Source organism: Sciurus carolinensis, chromosome 11 (genome assembly GCF_902686445.1).
Source record: "Sciurus carolinensis chromosome 11, mSciCar1.2, whole genome shotgun sequence".
Lineage (NCBI taxonomy): Eukaryota > Metazoa > Chordata > Mammalia > Rodentia > Sciuridae > Sciurus > Sciurus carolinensis.
Window position 1 is genome coordinate 86,470,610 of NC_062223.1, and position 18,970 is coordinate 86,489,579.

Genomic DNA, 18,970 nt, shown 5'->3' on the forward strand with positions numbered 1-18,970 from the left:
TGAAGGAACTTTGGATGGTGTAGAGGAAAAAGGGGTGGGAGGGGATGGGGATGGAAAAACAGTAGAATGAAACAGACAGTATTACCCTATATATATGTATGATTGCATGAACGGCATGAATATACATTGTGTACAGACATAGAAATGAAAAGTTGTACCCCATTTGTGTAAAATGAATCAAAATGTCTGTAAAAATAAAAAATATTTTAATAAAAAAATTTTAAAGTAATATTTTTTAAATGAACATATCAGGGATTATATATAATACTTCCATTCAAGTGACTTAGAAACAATTCACCCCCGCTCCATCTCTTCCACTATTAGTCACAAAGGAAAAGTCCTTTTCTTTAGTAATTTCTTATTTGGACCATTGAAACCCAGATTGATGTCCCTAACTCACTTGCCATATCTCATTTGAACTAGCCAAAATAATAGTCATTTTCACAAGAGAGACAACATTGGATAACACACCATTGCCTATCTGAGATAGCAATTTTCTGTATTGTGAAGTCATTACTTCAATGACAGCAAGGATAAGGATATGACAATGAGTCAACATTACTTGCAAGTTTAAACAGTTTATTAATCTTAAATTTAAATTTGCTCTTGCATACACCTGCATTTTCTATTTTTTAAAATGTAAAGTAATTACCATTTACTGAGCAACTGCTATGCACAAAATACTAAAGACTTTCTATGGATGGTCAAATGAATCCTATTGTGATCCAATGAATTCCATACTATTATTTCCGAGAGAGAAGTTAATCAAACTGCTAATAAACAGATAGCATCAGAGTCACCATGCAAACACAAAGAATGGGTAATTCTAAAGCCCATCCACTTTCTACTAGGATTATGCAACTACTTTTCTGTATTAACTGGGAAAGAGTTAAATTCTCCAATCCAACCAATGTTAGCACTTATTTATTAACCTACTATGCAAACTTTGGGAGAAAGAATTTAAAACATGCTCATCAAAAGGTTACAACTGGCAGGGATGTAGGAAGCTACATATAATTTTAGGGCACCAATAACAATAGCATCATTAATAGTAACAATAGGTGCCCTTTATTAATAGGCAGCATCTATGAACTTCAGTTCTTTGTTTCTACTTATAAGAAAGAACCAGGCAGTATTAAGGTGTTAGTCTTGAGAAGAACTTCTGTGGGTAACTCAGTTAACATTTTAGAAACATCTGCAACTATAAATAATCACTAAGGATGCTTATTCAGGACTGTTACAAACACTGCCTATTTTTAAAAGTTATACTTTTAATACACACAACAACACCATAATATTTCTTAGAAAAAAATCATTATTATTGTTGTGATTATTATTATATGCTGGATAGAAGCAGAAGACTTGAATATTATTCCACAATCTGATCTTTCAAAATTCATGGTGGAAACCCACTAGTCCTTGGTGGGCTTCATTGCAGAAAGAATTCTTGAACTGTGAAAGGAAACTTGAACTGTGAAAGGTTATGATAGGTCTTATACCTTCAATTTTCTTTGTCTCTTTTTCCGATGTCTGGCCTAAGTAGCCTGAATTATTTGGGTTATGTTGTTGGCACCCTTTCCAATTAAAGTTAATTAAAACATTTCATTTACAAAGAATTCCGATCAGGAACTCTTGAGCCTCAATTCAGTATGTCTTTCAAAGTTATATTTCACTCAACCATTTCCTTTCACTGAAGACAGGGGTGGAATAAAATCCATTATTTACGAGTATGCAAATCTTTGCCAAACTCTTCCTAGGTCTTTATTCGCTAAGAGCTTCTCAATTTAACTACACAAATCTCAGTATCTTTCCAAAGACCAAATGCTTCCAGAATCATCAGCTCAGCAACTTCCACCATCTAGTGGCGAGAGACAGAAGTACAATCATTTTACATTTTTAAGGATTACTAATATTCTAAAGCAACAAGAATAAATTTATATTTCTAAATAATGATATTAGAAAAGCTCTCCATCTAGAAAGAAAAAAAAATTAATGCTTTTCCTTTACCTGATCAGGACTGCATGACAACTGGAGTTACTGTAGCTATCAGATTTTCTTTTCCTTTGTTAAAAATCATCGATTGGGTAATAAGTAATCTTTAAAAAAATCTGTTTGTTCAAAATGATCTTAGGCATTGTGGAAGAGCTATATATTCTTATATAAGACATGATACCCATTTATCGGAAATATAAAACTCTTGTTAAAAAATAAAAACAAACAGAAAGCATCTTACTACTAAATATGGCAAATTTCTGTTTCTAATCTCCCCAGTAGGTCTCTCTTTGCCCACAAAGCCCTAACATGGTAGGAGTGACCCCTGTTCCAGCCTTTAGTGTTTCCTCGCCTTTCTTGAGCAATCCCATTCATATCTGCAACTTCCTCTACACTAAAGACGCTTCCATTTTTAGACCAGATCTATTTCAATCCTCAGATCTTCAATTCAAACTGCTGAACATTTCACCTGGGCATAACATAATTCCTTGAACTCAATTATTCAAACCTAAACTGAGAATCTCCCTAACACTTGCCACTCAAAAATGTGTTCTTCTGCAGGCCTTCTTGATTTCCTTGCATATTTCTTCTATCCAATTGTTCAAATAAAGATTTTGTCAATTAGCATCATTTCTCTCTCCTCTACCTTCTATGTTTAATAGTTCTCAAGGTTCTAATGATATCTTTTTCTGAATAAGTTTTCTAACCTACCTTTCTTTTCACCCCCAATGCCTCTGCTTTATCTCAGGGCTTGTCCATCTCTTGGATTTCATGTAATGCTCTTGATTGTGATATCACCCTCTTTCAGTTTTTCTTCCACTCTGCCACGTAACATGAATACTTGTCTAATTTGCAAATTGGGCTATGTCACTCTCCATTTTAAATTTTGTCATCATTCCTCATTACTTAAAAAATAAAATCCAATCTCCTCCTGAGGTCCTTCACCTGTTCCCACCCATCTCTCTTGTTTTATGACATGCTTTGGGATCATCCCACACCCCTTACCTTATTTTTTATCCCTCTGGCCTACTTAACTACATTCAAATCCCAGAACTCTCCCTTGCAATTACACAGCTGCTAAAGTACTGAAGTGGTATTTTCAGAAATCAAGCATGGTATTTAATATCAGGGGTTTATTATTCATAGGTGGTTACTTTTTAAAACTGTCATGAGGTTCTCCAACAAAAAAATACTACTATAGTAAAGTCAGAAAAAACAGTAAAACTTTCACAAAGAAGAAAGTAAGAAATAAGTTAGAAGGGAAATAAATGTAACAGAAAACCCAAGCAAAGGAAAAACACTGAAGCTGACACCAAATTCTGAGATTCCTGAAAGGCAAGGAATAAAGAAAAACAGGAAAAATTCATTATAACACAGATCTGATCTTCATAAAAAGAAAACCTCTCCCCAATTCTAATACACATTTTCCAAATGAGGTATTGTGTAACATAAAGAAATGATGTAATCATCAAAACTTGCTGGATGTTCGGATAATTATTGATCATGTGTATGCTCTTATTTTATGGCAACCAGGTTAGGCTTAGGCTAGTCTTGATTATTCTACTCAGTCTAAACTCCTTTGGGACTTTAAGAAGGAAAAGTTGAGAAGGAGAAGGAAGTTGGGAAGTTAGAAAGAAGGAAAGAAAGAGAGGCTTGAGGGAAGTTCTTGTAGGAGGAGTCTTTCACCAGTTAGTCTAAAACTGAAAGGTAAGTACTCTCAATGCAATCCAGTCTTCTAGTTCTTTCCTTCCTCAACTCCCAGGGGTCAGCTTTTGTTTGCAAAGATGATAAGGGTCTCTAAAGAAGGGAAGTTTCATCTGAACACAGAACAGAATCAACGATTCATAGATTCAGACAGACCCTTGGGGACAGTTTTGTTCACCCTTCTGGTGAAGAAGTCTTTCCGTAAAATAACTGTCTGGTCATCATCCAAGTCTGGAAGATTTCCAGGAACAAAAAGTAGTCTATGTTAAATAGTTTATACCTGCTTTGGTAGCTCTGTCAGAAACTGTGGTTTTACAATAATCCCAAATAAACACATGCCTGTCAGTTTTGCACAGTGAATCTGCTTCTGTCCTCTGTATGACATCAATGTCATGTTTTCCACATGAGTGCTCTTGAGTTGGAAAGGTAAGTCCCCTGACCCTCAATCTTTTATCTTTTTTCCTCCAGGTTAAACCCACTCAGTCATTCAATGATTTCCAGAGAAACTCTGGAAAGATGCACAATGAATTCCAGAAGCACAATATTTATGTATTTTCACATATTATATACTATTGAATGAAATTTGACAATTGGCCCAATATTTTAATGTATTGGTGGTAATTACAACTTGTTTATTTGAATAGATTTTTAGGATATCAGAGTAGTTAAAATGTACAAAAGCCTAGAGCTGTACTAAACATAATTTAACCTTTCTTTCAAATTTTGGCAGGTATAACAATATCCCAGAGAGCATTGGAGCCACTTTTGTGACTCTGTTTTATATTGTTGCACAACTACATGAAAGTGCTGGTAAAATGAATGTTCTGGTTAATGAAGGAAATTTTTCTTAGAAATACCTAAGGGGTTAATTGACAGGATTTGTTTCCCCTCCCCCATCATTTCAAGTCTCTTAGATTACAGCATTAACTCTATTTTTCTTTCTAAATTTTAATTAGCATTTATAAATTTTTTATCCAAAGCACAAAATCCAGTAGCTCCAGCCCTATAAAGAAAATGACAACCAAGGAACACAAAATTCTTATTCTCATTTAATTGCCTCTTCTTAAACAAATATCATTCATCAAGATATTGTTTAAAATTAAATAAAATGGTAGACAGTGTTGAGAAAGGTACGACACCAAATAGAAAGAAATCCTATAAACAATTTCCCCTGGGAAAAAATAGAGGTGTTGATGAGCCAATTCACACATCTTCCTTTTTAGCTTGGAGAGTAAGGCAATCATTAGGTGTGATCATGATATCTTTGCTTTCTTTGTTTTATCTGAGACCAGGAATAATGATGGAGGGAGAGCATTTGAGACAGATCATGGTGTATTCTTGTTTTGTTTTTTAAAATATGCAGATGACTTATTTTTCCTCTCAATGTGTCACCTTTGCTCTTTCCTTATTCCATTCTCAGCAGCTGAGTATTTTGCAAACATTCAAACAACTGCAATCAAAATATGCCCCAGAAATATCAGATTAGCTTCTAAACCACAGAAAGACGCGTCAGTAATCAATGATGACTACTGTGTTTTAAAAGACCCTCATTTTATGAGACCAGCAAATGTCTCCTTTAGCAATGAAGACTGACCACCAAAACCAGTTAAAAAATCTGAAGAGCAACCTCATTTACCTTCAGGGGAGAAATGTGCGACTGTAAGACGTATCCGTGGACATTTTCTATTTGGGACAGGTTCTTTTCTGATACATGCACGAGTTCTGGACCTCTTACTTCATGAGTTAGCCGAGGCAAGGAATGATCATGTGGAGCATCCTCATCTTGATATCGATACTTCTAGGAGAAAAGAAAAGAAAGCAAGCAATGTGTCAGTGTTTGCAAAGAATTGAGTCTGGACTTCATATTCTAATTCTGCTAGTAGAACACTGCATGCCTACTGTTGACTTTACCAAGAACACTTTGCTACAGACTATTTATTTTTTTTTTTAATGTAACTTTATATATATATATATATATATATATATATATATATATATATAGATGTTGATGGAGCTTTATTTTATTATTTATATGCCATGCTGAGAATCAAACCCAGTGCCTCACACATGTTAGGCAAACACTCTACCAAGGAGCTACAACCACTGCCGCAGCTGCAGACTCTTGATGGTTTTGATAAACCAGGTCCGATGCAAACAAAACTGAATTAACCATCAATATCAACCAATGTGATGACTTATTTTTGCCTAACAATATATTCTACTTATGAGCTACAAATATGTGACAACAAGTGAGGATGAGAAAATATACTTCAGTAGGGGAGGAGGAGCCTTCCCAATGACCAGAGTAGTTAAGTATGTGCTAAAAATTTTAGGTGATGGATGGACAATAAGAAGTGCCAAGGAAAGCAATGGAATTCTGATATATCCCATTCAGAAAATGTAATGTTGTTTTGGAATCTGTGACAGATTTAAGTTCCCTTGGTAATGAGGGAAAAGGTTTGCCTGCCCCCCACTTTATTTGTATTAGCCTGAAAGGAAGACAAACTGTTCTTCCTTTACTTCATCCTCTATGTTTTCTATGAAGAGTATAGGTTGGGGTTAGGCAGATTCTAGGACAAAAAAAAATCACAACTTCTAGGAATGAAACTAGCTTTTAAAGTGCTTAAAAATTTTAAGAAAAGTTTCTGCTCCTAGTCAGATGATTACTGAATGAGAGAGATAATCTTTCCATCCTTGTTCCGTTCCCTTTACCTTCCTCTGTGTGTGTGTGTGTGTGTGTGTGTGTGTGTGTGTGTGTGTTACCAGGGATGCAATTGAGGGGCACTTAACCACTGAGCCACATCCCCAGCGGAACTCGCCATCCTTCTGCCTCCGTCTCCCAAGCTACTGAGATTACAGGCATGTGCCACCATGTCTGATTCCCTTTACCTCTTTTCTTAACCATCTTCCTGAACATGCCGATAGGATTAGAAAGGATCTGAAAGATGCATCTGGTCACAGGGTCAATCATTATCTACAGTGCTGCTCTGGTTCTCCATGTCATCTATCTGTTTGTCCTGTTTCTTGTCACTTTCCCCTTGGACCCATGACTTTGGAGTCCCATTGTTTCAAGGTTGCTGACCTACTTGGGAAAGAATGAAGCAATGTTCTACATCTGACCCCCATTCCAGTTAACAATATGTTCGTTTGCTTTGCTTTGTGTGACACAGGGTATTAGCAACAGGGATCCAACAACATAGCCCCATAAGGCTTAACCATAGTGTCTAATCTCTTCTCAGTTCTCCATCATGGTTATCATCAGCAGTTATTTATCACTTGAGTTTACTAAAAATCACATCTTAAAAAAATCAAGTGTATGTTTTTCACTCATTTCTGAGATGAAAAACATGCTTTCTTGGACATTAGCTTTCAATGTGACTCATAATCTGACAGTAACAAGAGCCACCTCAGGGTTAGTAATTCTGTCCCATTTAAATCAGAAGCTGGTTGTCACTACTTGTATTTCCCAGGGAGTCTTCATGTGATTTCCATAGTCATATTAGTTTCAAAACACAAAACACAACCAACCCTGTCATATTTTTTTGCAGTTTGCAGGGACCCTCACCTACTTCTTCCACTACAACCATTCTCAGTTATGATGTTCCCTATTATCTATGACAAAACTAACAGAGAAGTTAAGGAACTTGTTCAGGGTCACCTAACTAGATATCAGAGCTGTGATCCTATTAGGATGAATAACTTGAATCCTCTTTCTACTATCACTAGTCCCTCATCTAGCCCTATAAGGAGATGAAGCCCAAGTCTGGTAACTGAATTGGCAGCTTGATACAAAAAGATTTCACTGAGAATATGCAACAAAATGAGGCTGGAACATTTTGAAAACTGAAAAAATCTTTTCTTTAACCCTATGCACAATTTGGGAAAGTAATCTGTCTCAATAACATGGATCAAAGCTTCACATTTATTCTTGATCAGTTAGACTTTCACTGGAATAATATGCTACAGATAACCATTTTAGTTTCCCTTGCTTATAGCACATCTATTTCCACATCTGCTTCCCTTTTCAATTTTCCCTCAAGGAGGCACTACTGTCCACATAGTAACCTGAGCCAGAAAAGGAGTCAATTAGATTCTATCTTCTTTCACATTCTATCATGTATCAATCTAACAAAGAAGTAAGTCTGCTTGATATATATCCTAAATAATTCTTGAGTCTCTTCCCTCCTTACACACTGCCAACTCCCCACCACCAATCACTACCAACACTGGGTGCATTCAGGCTTCCATGTGGGCCTACATCACCCTCTTGACTTGCCGGACAGCCTCCGGGACTGCCCTTTGCCATCCATTCTCTACATTGTACCAGATGTCTTTCTGAATGGCTAGCTGAAAATTCCTTCTTAAAACACTGCATTGGCTCCCACCACCCATATGACAGGGCTCAAGCTTCCTTGTTCTTTCTTAACTGTCCTCAATATTGTTACACGGTGAAACCCCTGTCACTACTGAATTCTTTTTTACCAGTCTCACCTAAGTTATTGTGAAATAAATAAAAACAAATCATAAACTTCCAGTTTTTTAAAGCTTATTTTAAAACCTGTGACAAAATACATATACCATAAATTTTCACCATCTTAACTGTTCTTAAGTGTTTGGTTCTGTAGTCTTAATTATATTAACCATATTGTGCAACAGGTATCTAAAACTTCTTCAACCTGTAATTGGTCTCTTAGCACCTTTGTTCCTCCAATCACCAACACATATGCTATACATTTGTGTGTTTTTATTGTTGATGTTGTTTGTCTTCCATTGAACTCTAAGATTTTCTCGATCACATCAGTGATGTTCATCCTCAGTTCTTAGTCAAAGACCCTTCACAGGTGCCCAATAAAATTTGTTGAATAAAGTTATAAATGGATGAAATTGGTATTAGTTATGTAACGCACAAAACTGTTTTGGCTGTTAAATGCATTTTCTTTCATTATAAGCTATTATTAACCCAGGTTCAAGCAAAAAGAGAATCATAATATTTGCTTGACACAAACTTAAAGGACATATATTCTAAAATATATCTCCCTCCTTGTCATTCATTTCAGGAATATATACTGAGAAAACAAACTGAAAAGAACAGAGGTCTTCTTCCTTGAGATTTACATTTTTGCTGAGTTATACATGTGCATAGCTAAGGTTCCATACATATTGATAATGACTACAAGTATAAAATGTGTTCTGTGGGAGCAGGAATGGGTTAGCACCGATTTTGAATGAGGTTTTCAAGTTTAAAACAGGATCTCAAGTGATATGGAAAGAGATAAAGGATATTCCCAGCAGAAGCACAACATGTGTAGAGAAGATATGTGATAAGAGGGGGTGGTATTTGAAGGAATAGCAAGATCTTTAAATGAATATAGCAGATGCTAATGTCCACTCACCAAAATTCACAGAAATCCTTTTGGTAAAAAGAATTCAAGGCTCATAGATGCATACTTCTCAGAAAGATTGCCCTTGGGTAATGGAAATCTCCTCTCTTGCATGTGCCTAGAAGTTATGCTGGGACCCCATCTTCCATGCTTTAAGTTGAGATAAACTATTGTGCAAAACATCATCCAAAGTGGCAACAGGACTAGCCTAAAGCTAGCCTACATCTGGACCTACACTCCTGCAGAGCTCCTTGGTGCCTTCCTAACTCCCTTAGGCATTTCTCCTGGGAACCACCCTCCATATGTCATGCGCACACTGGTCCCTGTCTTTGGTCTACTTCTGGGCTTGGGTGAAGTTTTGGATATGAGTTAGAGCATGGCAAGAGACAAGGTCAAAGGCAGACTGCATCCACTGTAGACAATAGGGAGCCATCCATGAGATCTTAAACCCAAATAATAGTCTGTCACTGATAGTCAGATATTGCCCCTCCTATTTATTTTTTCTCTTTCAGTTTTCTGCAGAGATGACAAGAGATGACAACAACTGATGATGAGGTACCATCTTTAACTCAAACTGATTCTTCCAAAATAATTATCCCGATATGGTACAGCAAAATATCCGGGCTATGATTCAAAACTTGACTTTCTTTGGTTGAATTGAAATTTTAATTTGTAATGTTAAAACTAATATTAACAATCATCGTAAATGCTGATGCTAGTATTAATAGAAATACTAATCCTAATAGGACTGCAATATTAAAAAAATAACAATTGTCTTAATTAAGGTGCCACAAAACATATTAAATGCTTTCTATGTATCATCAGTGTCTAAGAGGCTGGTGTTACTATTCTATCTGAGGCTCTGATAGTTAAGTATTTTTTCCAAGGCTACCTACCTGCTGAGTGGTTAACCAGATTTCAAAGATGTTAGTCTGCCTCTAGAGGTAAAGTATATAGTTTTCTAAGCTGGTTAGGACACAAAGATCTTCAGAAGTCACCTTTTTTCTTAAAAAAATAGCATTTTAAAGAAGTCTTTAAAAATCAACTAACAAGGGAGATTAAAGAATTCTGCAGAGGTCACATGCTGATTCGAGTATTAGTCTAATCTTTGGGGAAATCTGAGTCACCTCTCGTACTAGGGTGTGCTAAAGTCAATCTGGGCACCTTTGAGGGTTTCTGCATTGACTACAAATACGGGATTTTTAAACCAATTCCTCTCCTGTTTGGTTCACGAGAAGTCTCTTCAGTGAAAGAACATTTGTCAACAGATAATTCTTCTTCCAGCTCTAATGGGAAGTGATGCCTAAGGCAGGCGAAGGGCTTTTATTGTGTCTTCCTGTCTTGGAACATTTTGTCTCTAACTCCTGGAATTCTATTCTCTTCCTGCTTAACCCTCCCCTCATTTCTGGACTTCAACAGGTAAACCTTTTCAGACCCTGGATAATCAGATCAGTGTCACCTCCTCAGAAGTATTCTCTGAAGATTAAGATGGAAAATGTATCTCTCTGGCATGCTCCCACAGTGTTCTGTACAGATTTCTATCAGTGAATAACAACTATATGTTATAATGACCTATGCATGTGTCTGTCCCTCCCACTAGCCCCTGAATGCCTTGGGCGCACAGATGGAGCCAATGTATCTCTGAGTCCCCAGTGCCTACATGACAACTGAGGCAAAGTTAAGTAACCAACAAATGAAAGTTTAATGGAATTAATCTTACATAATCTGAACTATGAAATGATCCACCTGATCAAAGAGCCCACCAAGCAGAAACTGCATACAACTATACTCACATTCTTTTCCTACCACAGGCTCCCACATGAATGGACAAATGCTAAAAAGTCTCACCAGATCATGCTTAATACTCAGCTGATGCCTATGTGAGTCAGTCATCCTAATTTTCCCAGAATTCAAATACAAGATCCTACACATGTCTGATCTGTTATCAGAGATTCTCTGACACAGTGTGGAAGGTGGTATTATGCTGGCACAAAACAAAATGGAGGCAGAAGTTGGAAATCTTTCAAGGTCTCATATGTGAAAAGCTGAGTTTAACTCTGTTGCTGCATTAAAAGTGCTCTCTGTTCCCCTTGCAGCAAGAGTTGGCACTGTACTAATGAGAGAGGAAGAGAAAAGAGAAGGAAAGCGAGGGGAGATAGGGACAGAGACAGAGAGGGAGACAGACAGACAGAGAGAGAGAGACCACAAATCAAGAGCTGCAGAGAACTTAGGAGTAGTCAGTAATATTATAATACAATTATAATATTATAAGAATTAGTGAATATTATCTATGAACACTTAACTACAAATGTTAAACAAATCTTTCTATTTAAGACTTGGAGGACAATTATGAAGCAGGTACAAAATTAAGGAATGATTTTAGTTTATTACATAAAGTCTGACATTTAGTAAATACTAGAATTTGTTAGTTCTGCTCCTTCTTCCAACTATATTGACAATCAGGGCTCTGTTGGTCAAGCCTTATCTTTCCCTCTGTAATCGAAGGTAATTTAACTTCTGCAGAGTGATCAAGCCAGAATGCTACGTAGTTTGGTCCAGCAGACCAGGTTGACTGACTTAAGGCTGCAGTTGAAAGAAAACTTTTTGGTTATAAAATTATGCTTCGAGCTGGGTGCAATGGTGTGTGCCTGTAATCCCAGTGACTCAGGAGACTAAGGTGGGACGATTACAAGCTCAAAGCCAGCCTCAACAACTCTGAGGCCCTAAGCAACTTAGCAAACCCTTGTCTCACTGTCTCAAACAAAAGAGGCTGAAAGAACATATTTCAGAAAAGTATTAAACCAGTACAAAAAAAAAAGAAAAAGAAATAACAAATTTGCAAGGAAGTGATGTGCCCCAAGAAATATGTGAATGAATCTCAGAAAAGAGAAAAAAAAAAAAAAAAAAAAAAACAAGGAAGTGCAGGAAGCTGTCTCAAAAATGAAGTACATGCAAAATTAAGGAGAAATTTAAATTCCACAACTGAGTACTCCCATCCAGACCCTGCCAGTCACCTTCTAATGTTGAGGAATGTATTTTGTTTAGACACCTGGATGTTTATTTTTAGGAATTCCATTTAGTCGAGACCTGTTAGGTAGGTAGACAGCACAGGTCTCAACTAAGTGAAAGGAGGTCTCAACTAAAAAGGAGCAATCTTTTTTCCATGAGTCTTGGCTTGTCTGTCATCTATGTCCCATCCCCTTTATGTACCTTCTGCATCCTTTCTCCAACTCACTGCCTCCCTGGTAGAAGGGAAAATGTGGATTAGAAAAAGGAAGAAGATGAAAAGAGAAGATAAAGGAATGTTTAATACAAGGAACAGATCGGCATTTATATTCATTTCTTTAAAATACATTCTCTGAGTATATTTTGACTGGAGCAGGGTTCTCTTTTGTCCCCCCGTTGACTATTCCAGAATGATTATGTAAGTGTTAATAATCAGGTGGAGGTGGGATTAGATAGGAGGAAAATGTGAGGAGGAGGTGCAAGACAGGCTACCTTATTTTCACTGTCCCTTCCTCAAGGAGGCCTCCTTGGGAATAAAAAACCTATCTGCTTGGTTCACTGCTGACCTCTAGTGCCTCCTAAGCAGGCCCTCCACAAATGTTTGTTCAATGAATTAGTCTAGCCAAATCCATCTTCAAAATCTATTTATTACTCAAAGACCTAATAAAAGTGGGTCAAAGCTTACTGATTGCACAAATATTCTCAAGTGAAACTGCCCTTTAAAAAAGTGACCCACAATCATTCATACAGCTGACCCAAAGAACACTTGAAAGTAGAATTGTTTTGCCAGATTTGGAGCAGGATATAAGTAATATGACTGATGTGAGAAATTAAAAGCTCTTCCAGGTGCTTCATTTGAATTTTTTCAAACAAAATTCACAAATGAAAGGAAATACTTTCCTACTTTTTGCCACAAAGAACAGGACAAGCCAGGATGTTAATTAAATTACAAATCAGCTGTCTACTTGCAGCTGACAGAGCTTTGTGTGCTTCCAAGCAACGTCAGATATTTTAAACCCTCTGTAATTACCTACAATGGAGAAGCTGCCAGGAAGGATGCTTTCATGAATATTTAATGGATCTTAAGATTCTTTTTTAAGAACTGATGATTTAAATAATCAAGAGAAAACTTACTCTAACTCAGTGCTGCCCTCCATCTGTGCACTGAAGACATTGGAAAGGAAGCCTGGTAGGAGGTGCAGTTTCTTTCCTAAAACTCAGAAAGGCCAGCTGTGGGGAGGCCAGGCTTACCCAGGAGAGGTAATTGCAGAATTAAACAGATCTCAGGTTCTCTGAGAAAATCAGAATGGAACCACAGATCTTTGATTTGGGAAAACAATAGGTTTGGCTTTGTCAAATGAATTTGTATAAGATCTCACATATTGTTTTTTTACAATTTATATAGCATTTTCAGAAACATTGTCCCAAGTAATTCTCTCAAGAATTCTCTGATTTCCAAATGAAAAAAAAAGGATTAGAGTCTCCAAAATGCTAAATGGCAAAGCTGTTTCAAACCAACAAGGTCCTCTAACTCCAGAATGTAGCACAATATAGTAGAACATGAATCCTGGCTTCAGAAATACGAACATTTGAGTTCATATTTTCATTATACAATTTGCTAGCTGGGAGACATTTTTCAAGTGGCTGTGTATCTTGGAGCTTTGGTTTACTGAAATTACAAACCAGGAATACTGTTATCTACCTTGGAATAGTATGAGAATTGAATAAGACACTGCATTCCTGGCACATAGTAGATGCTTAGCAAAAGGTTAATATTCTCCCTTTTTGAAGTCTCAAGACTTTTGCACTTTGCTGGCTAGTCACAAAAAATAATAATAATGAAATTGGCTTCCAAAAGTAAATGCTTCAGATGGCTAATTCTGTCAGGAGAATGGAGAAAAATATGAATGGGCATTTGCAGTCTCCAAATACATCTTTATCTTTCTACTCTTTAGGTCACTGAACTAGAATAACTTTCTAAAATCACAGTTTTAAGGTAGTGGCTAAGAGGGCAGGTTCTGGAGAGACTGCATGGATCAATTGCTAGCCTATTGCTCAACTCTGAGACCTGGTATTCTCAGTATAAAAATATGAGGGTACTTATTTCACAGAAGTTTTAAGAAGGACAAGTATGAATTCATAAAAAGCATTTGGCAGATTGTGACCTAGTAGGCAGTCAATATCAACTATGATTTTTTTTACTGGGATATTAGATATTTTATTTGATTATAAAAAATTTTAGAAATATTAAAAAACAACCAACTAAAGAAAACATGTTGCTTTTTGTTTATAATTTCTTCAAAGCCTTCAACTGCAATTTACCCACTAATTCATGACACAGACTTCCTGTTCTAATTTCACAGCTCTCCTGGACTCAAAGTTTGAAAATCTTCTTTCACTTTTTCATGCGACAAGAATTTATTAAGCACCTGTTATGTGACAGGCACCACAATAAAGTGCTGTGAATACAACATTGAATGAAAATGACACAGCCCGTCCCTACCTTTACTCTTTAAACTTTCTCTGCCCCAATAAGACTCACAACCATTTTTTTTTTTTAATCTGGCTACTGCTCAATCTTTACAACAATCTTTACAACATGTGATTTCTTCCGGGATCTTTTCCCTGTACACTCAGGTCAAAATCAATGTCCTTTTTCTGTGTTCACAGGAGTGACACTCATGCAAATTTGTGCCAAGAAGTAGCACATACTCAAGAACCTGTATGATTGTACAGGAGATCTGGTTATTGAATGGCACCCTGTAAGATTTTCAGTAATAAAATGAAAAACTGATTCACTTCATAGCACAACTTATAAAGTGGAGTTATTTCAGGAGCTTGCCTCTAATGAGGAGAACTGTTCATATTTTACCCAAAGTTCAAGCTTTGGGTGTAAGGCACCTGAGAAGGAATGTTGGCTAAAGCTTCTCAAAGAAGAGTTGAAAAACGAAAAACAAAACAAAACAAAAAGGTAGTATACAAGAAATGAACTGAGTTCCTACTTTCCCCCTCCTCTGTTAGCACTGAGTTAGAGCAACAAAGGAAGCATAATGCACAAAGGAGGTGCCCCACACATTCTTTTCCTAGACTCTCTAAACCCCACACCAGCAGGTAACACACAGATAAGTGCACCAATCTCAAATAAGCACAATAAAATACATTATACATGCAAGACAGGGAAGGGGTCTGGAGGAATACGCACTGATGTGTTTTGACAGTGGTTATTTCCAGTTGGCTATTAATATCATTTTTTCAGCTATATGTATTACAGAGAGTAATGAAAATAATTAACAAAGTAGAACGTGTAAATCATGATCAAGTGTTTGCTGAAATGGAGAAGGTCCGGTGTGCCATGAGCTTTGCGGTAATGGAAAATTCTCCAGCCCTTGGAAAGGTTCATCCAAGTTCAGTTGAGTTAATTTTTAGAGTTAGATGAAAGATGCAAGGAAAGTGATTGCCAGCTGAGAAAAGGAAGGAGGAGCTAGGAATGAATTAACTGTTGAGGACCAGACTTGAAGTCAAATTGCTTTGGTACTAAGGAATCAAAGCAGTGATTTGAGAACAAACCCGACAATTAGTTTGTCCATCTGAAGCTTAACGTCAAATACTGTCTGAGCAATTCTCCAGTCTTAACTGCCATTGGATTCAATTGAGGACAGTGAGATCCTGGGGCATCACTGTCTGACTCAACCCCCCAGCTGTGAAAACACTGAAGCATCTGTGACAGTCGCTCACTACTGCAGGCTAGAAGGCTGTTCTGCTCAGTGTGACTGGTGCCCGGAAAGGAGGGAATGTTCATTTCAGCAAACTGCTTAGTCAAGTGATAAAAATTCCCTCACCTTGGTTTCCTGGGTTTACATTTTGATCCTGCCACTAACAAGCAATTTTACTTCAGGCAAGTATGGAAGCTATCTGAAACACAGACTTCCCATTTTAAAAATTGGGCTAATAATAATATAGGACAGTGTTGCTATGGGAAATTGATCCTGTACATAAATATTTTGGCACAGGGCCTGACTCCTGGTGGACACTTAGGAAATCTAAGTCTTTTCCTATTTCTCTGTCAGTGTCCAAGAACAGTTTGTGAGAAGAGTCACCCCTACCCCACCTCACAAATACCTGCATGCACATAATCCACTCAGCCTTACCACTATTACAGGGATCTGTTTTTCACCATGCTATCAAAAGTAGCATAGTGTCACTGATAAACAGCACAAACTCTCTGAAGCAGGCAGATTGAGCTGCTAAGGCCTTGATCTACAGCTCTAAGATTCAGTGGAGGCCATTTCTTTTCCGTATGTGAGGACTTCTTACTCTGTATACTCATGCATCTATCCAGACCAAGGCTCCCCACCTCTTCCACCTATGGTTATCAGTCCTGTTCAGCGGCAATGAGAAAGCAGTCTCAGATACCAGTGCTGAACAGGCCTTCACTGTTCACTCATGCTATGTTCTGATCTTTTTGAGTCTCTGGACCTCATAGTCTCTCTGTGTTGAAATTGGTTTGGTATCTTCCAAACCCTTCCACTCACATCTGATTCCTCAGCATGAGACCACTTACCCACCCAACCCAGAATGCCTCCTGAACTCTTTCTGGTTGGCTGTGTGTCTTCCCTGAGTTTTCCTGGGCAGCCTGCTGGAATGTGTTTCTTCTGGATACTGCAGAGACAAATTTCTTCCTAAACAGGAAGCAACATCATTCATTCATTCATTCAACAAAACTGTTATTGAGCATGTTAGTCCTAATCACTAACTTTAAATGCCAGAAAACAAAAGCAAAGAACCCAAAAACCTATGATCCTCAGAGCTTAAATTATGGTTGCATGAGGTAGTATAGCTCTTTGACTGAGTTCCCTTCAACATGCTTCCTTTACACAGCAGTAAGCATGAACAGTCCCTTCCAGGCAAGATACTAAGTGGTTCAAGTGGACACACTGTGGATTGTCTCTGGTGGTGGTGCAAATGGGCTTGATCCATCAGCTGCTCTTGTTCCACTGTCTTTGTTCTATAGCACTTCAAGATGAGCTGCTTTCAGTGACACTAGAAAAGGAGGTGGGTGAAGAATTAAAGCAAAAGGCGTGACCTCAAACTCTGACCTCATTAGCAATGGGTTCAAACCTAAAAGGATTTCTTTAGCAATCAGACACTATTAATATTTCCTTAAGTGAAGTTGCTTTGTTATCCATACTTGGTTATGGTGGTTTTAAAATTGTCCAAAGATAAAATTGTATAATAAGATGTTTTTTGAGAAGGCATTTTAATAATTATTTTAGATGTTTGAATATGCAATTAAATGAGCAATTACAGAAAGCTGTTTTTCCCTTAAGGTGTTGACCACAAATAAAGAAAATCCTGAAACTTGTTTAATTTTCTTGTTCTGGTGTCCTACTAGGAACTGACAGGATCATATTTCAGATTAGTTCAATGAAATGACCTGTATCAATGCCTAAAAGTATTCATTTATTTAGTCCTTTTAAGAAACTTACAAAATAGATATTTTATTTCTTTCATTTTCCCTTCAAAAGAGAGAAATTACCTTGTTCACAAGCTAGTAAATAAGCTGAGGTCCATGCCTCACTATCTATAATCCCTACCATTAACTCTCACAGTATGACACCTCTCGGGAATTATGTATTTCTTACTTTCTGACTCAGACGTTTTTTTTGAACATGGCAGATACTTTGGTTCTTTGATTTAAAAGCAGGTCTGCAAACTTCCTTCTGATTTTTTGCTGGATCACTGAGTGCAATTAGGAGTAAGTATAAATAGAAATGACCTGGTGAATAATACTGCCATTTTCCTGTCACCTAAATATTACACTGCACAGTTGAAGAGGATCCTTCCACATATCTCCCCTTGCATGTCTTCCAGAGTAGGATCCATCCAAGTAAGTTGGCAGAATATGACTCTTCATATCTGAATGGAGGTCAAATGATTTACTAAGAATCCCTTGATGAACTCAGAGATGCTATAGCCAGGGCTGTCTGAGGACCCCTCTTGCACATAGGGTGAGTTAGTATACTTTGCCATGTATTAATCTGATACAACATGATGGATTCTAATTCAACAGGGATTCTCACTCTTTTCTTTTTCTCATTTCCATTGATTATCAGTCCCTTGTTTCTTCTGTCCAGAATATTTGTATTTGCCTCCTTCTTCCCTTTCTAATCACAGTTCTTGCCTCTCCATACCCTAACACACCAATCTTCTTTTCTCCACCTCTCCCATTTTTATCCAGTCCACCCCCAAAACCTACAGTTCTACCTTTTCAATTTTTTTGCAATTCAGATTAAGTATAATAAATCACCTCTGGGACTTTGTACTTGTTACCTCCCAGATGCCTTTTGCAATCTCTTTCCCTCCAGGACTGTTAAGAGAATAACCATCCCAGAGCCTCTGTGATTTATCCACTTCCGCTATCAGTCTTTGTGCTCCGTCATCAGGCTGGGGTCCGAACTCAGAGATTGCTGTGTACACACAGAGCAGTTTTTTATTCTATTGTTTTTGTCTGTTTATTTTATTGTTTGCCTTATGAAGATTATAATATCTTGGAATGAAAGGATTGAGTTTGTTTATTCCTGTAGTAACCTGTGTCAGGTATTAAATAGATACTAAATAAATGTTAAATGAATAGTATCCAGTCAGCAACTGGCTACTATTCTTGCTTGCATTCTCTATACTAATCCATTCAACAAGTATCCCCAAACATAACTTCTTTAAATACAAGTTTGACAGTGTCCAAATCCTTTAGAAGTTTGCTATACTGCTCCAGGACACAATGTGGACCCTGTGGTGTGGTATTGATGCCACTTTCAATCTCCTGTTAAGGCCCTTTCTCTTATTGCACTTCTCTGCTCCTTTATATTTCATTCCATCCTGCTATTTCT

General features: G+C 37.3%; 1 protein-coding gene across 6 annotated transcripts in view; it reads right to left on the reverse strand.

Moving 5' to 3' along the window:
* Window positions 1–18,970, reverse strand: part of Dlg2 (discs large MAGUK scaffold protein 2) — a 2,079,243-nt gene that overhangs the window by 1,025,829 nt on the left and 1,034,444 nt on the right. For 4 of the 6 annotated variants that reach the window (XM_047516979.1, XM_047516993.1, XM_047516981.1 and 1 more), the window contains one exon: window positions 5,333–5,494. In XM_047516979.1, the coding sequence (XP_047372935.1) occupies window positions 5,333–5,494 (162 nt within the window). The remainder of the gene's footprint in view (window positions 1–5,332; window positions 5,495–18,970) is intronic. The other 2 variants (XM_047516982.1, XM_047516996.1) reach the window with 1 other exon arrangement.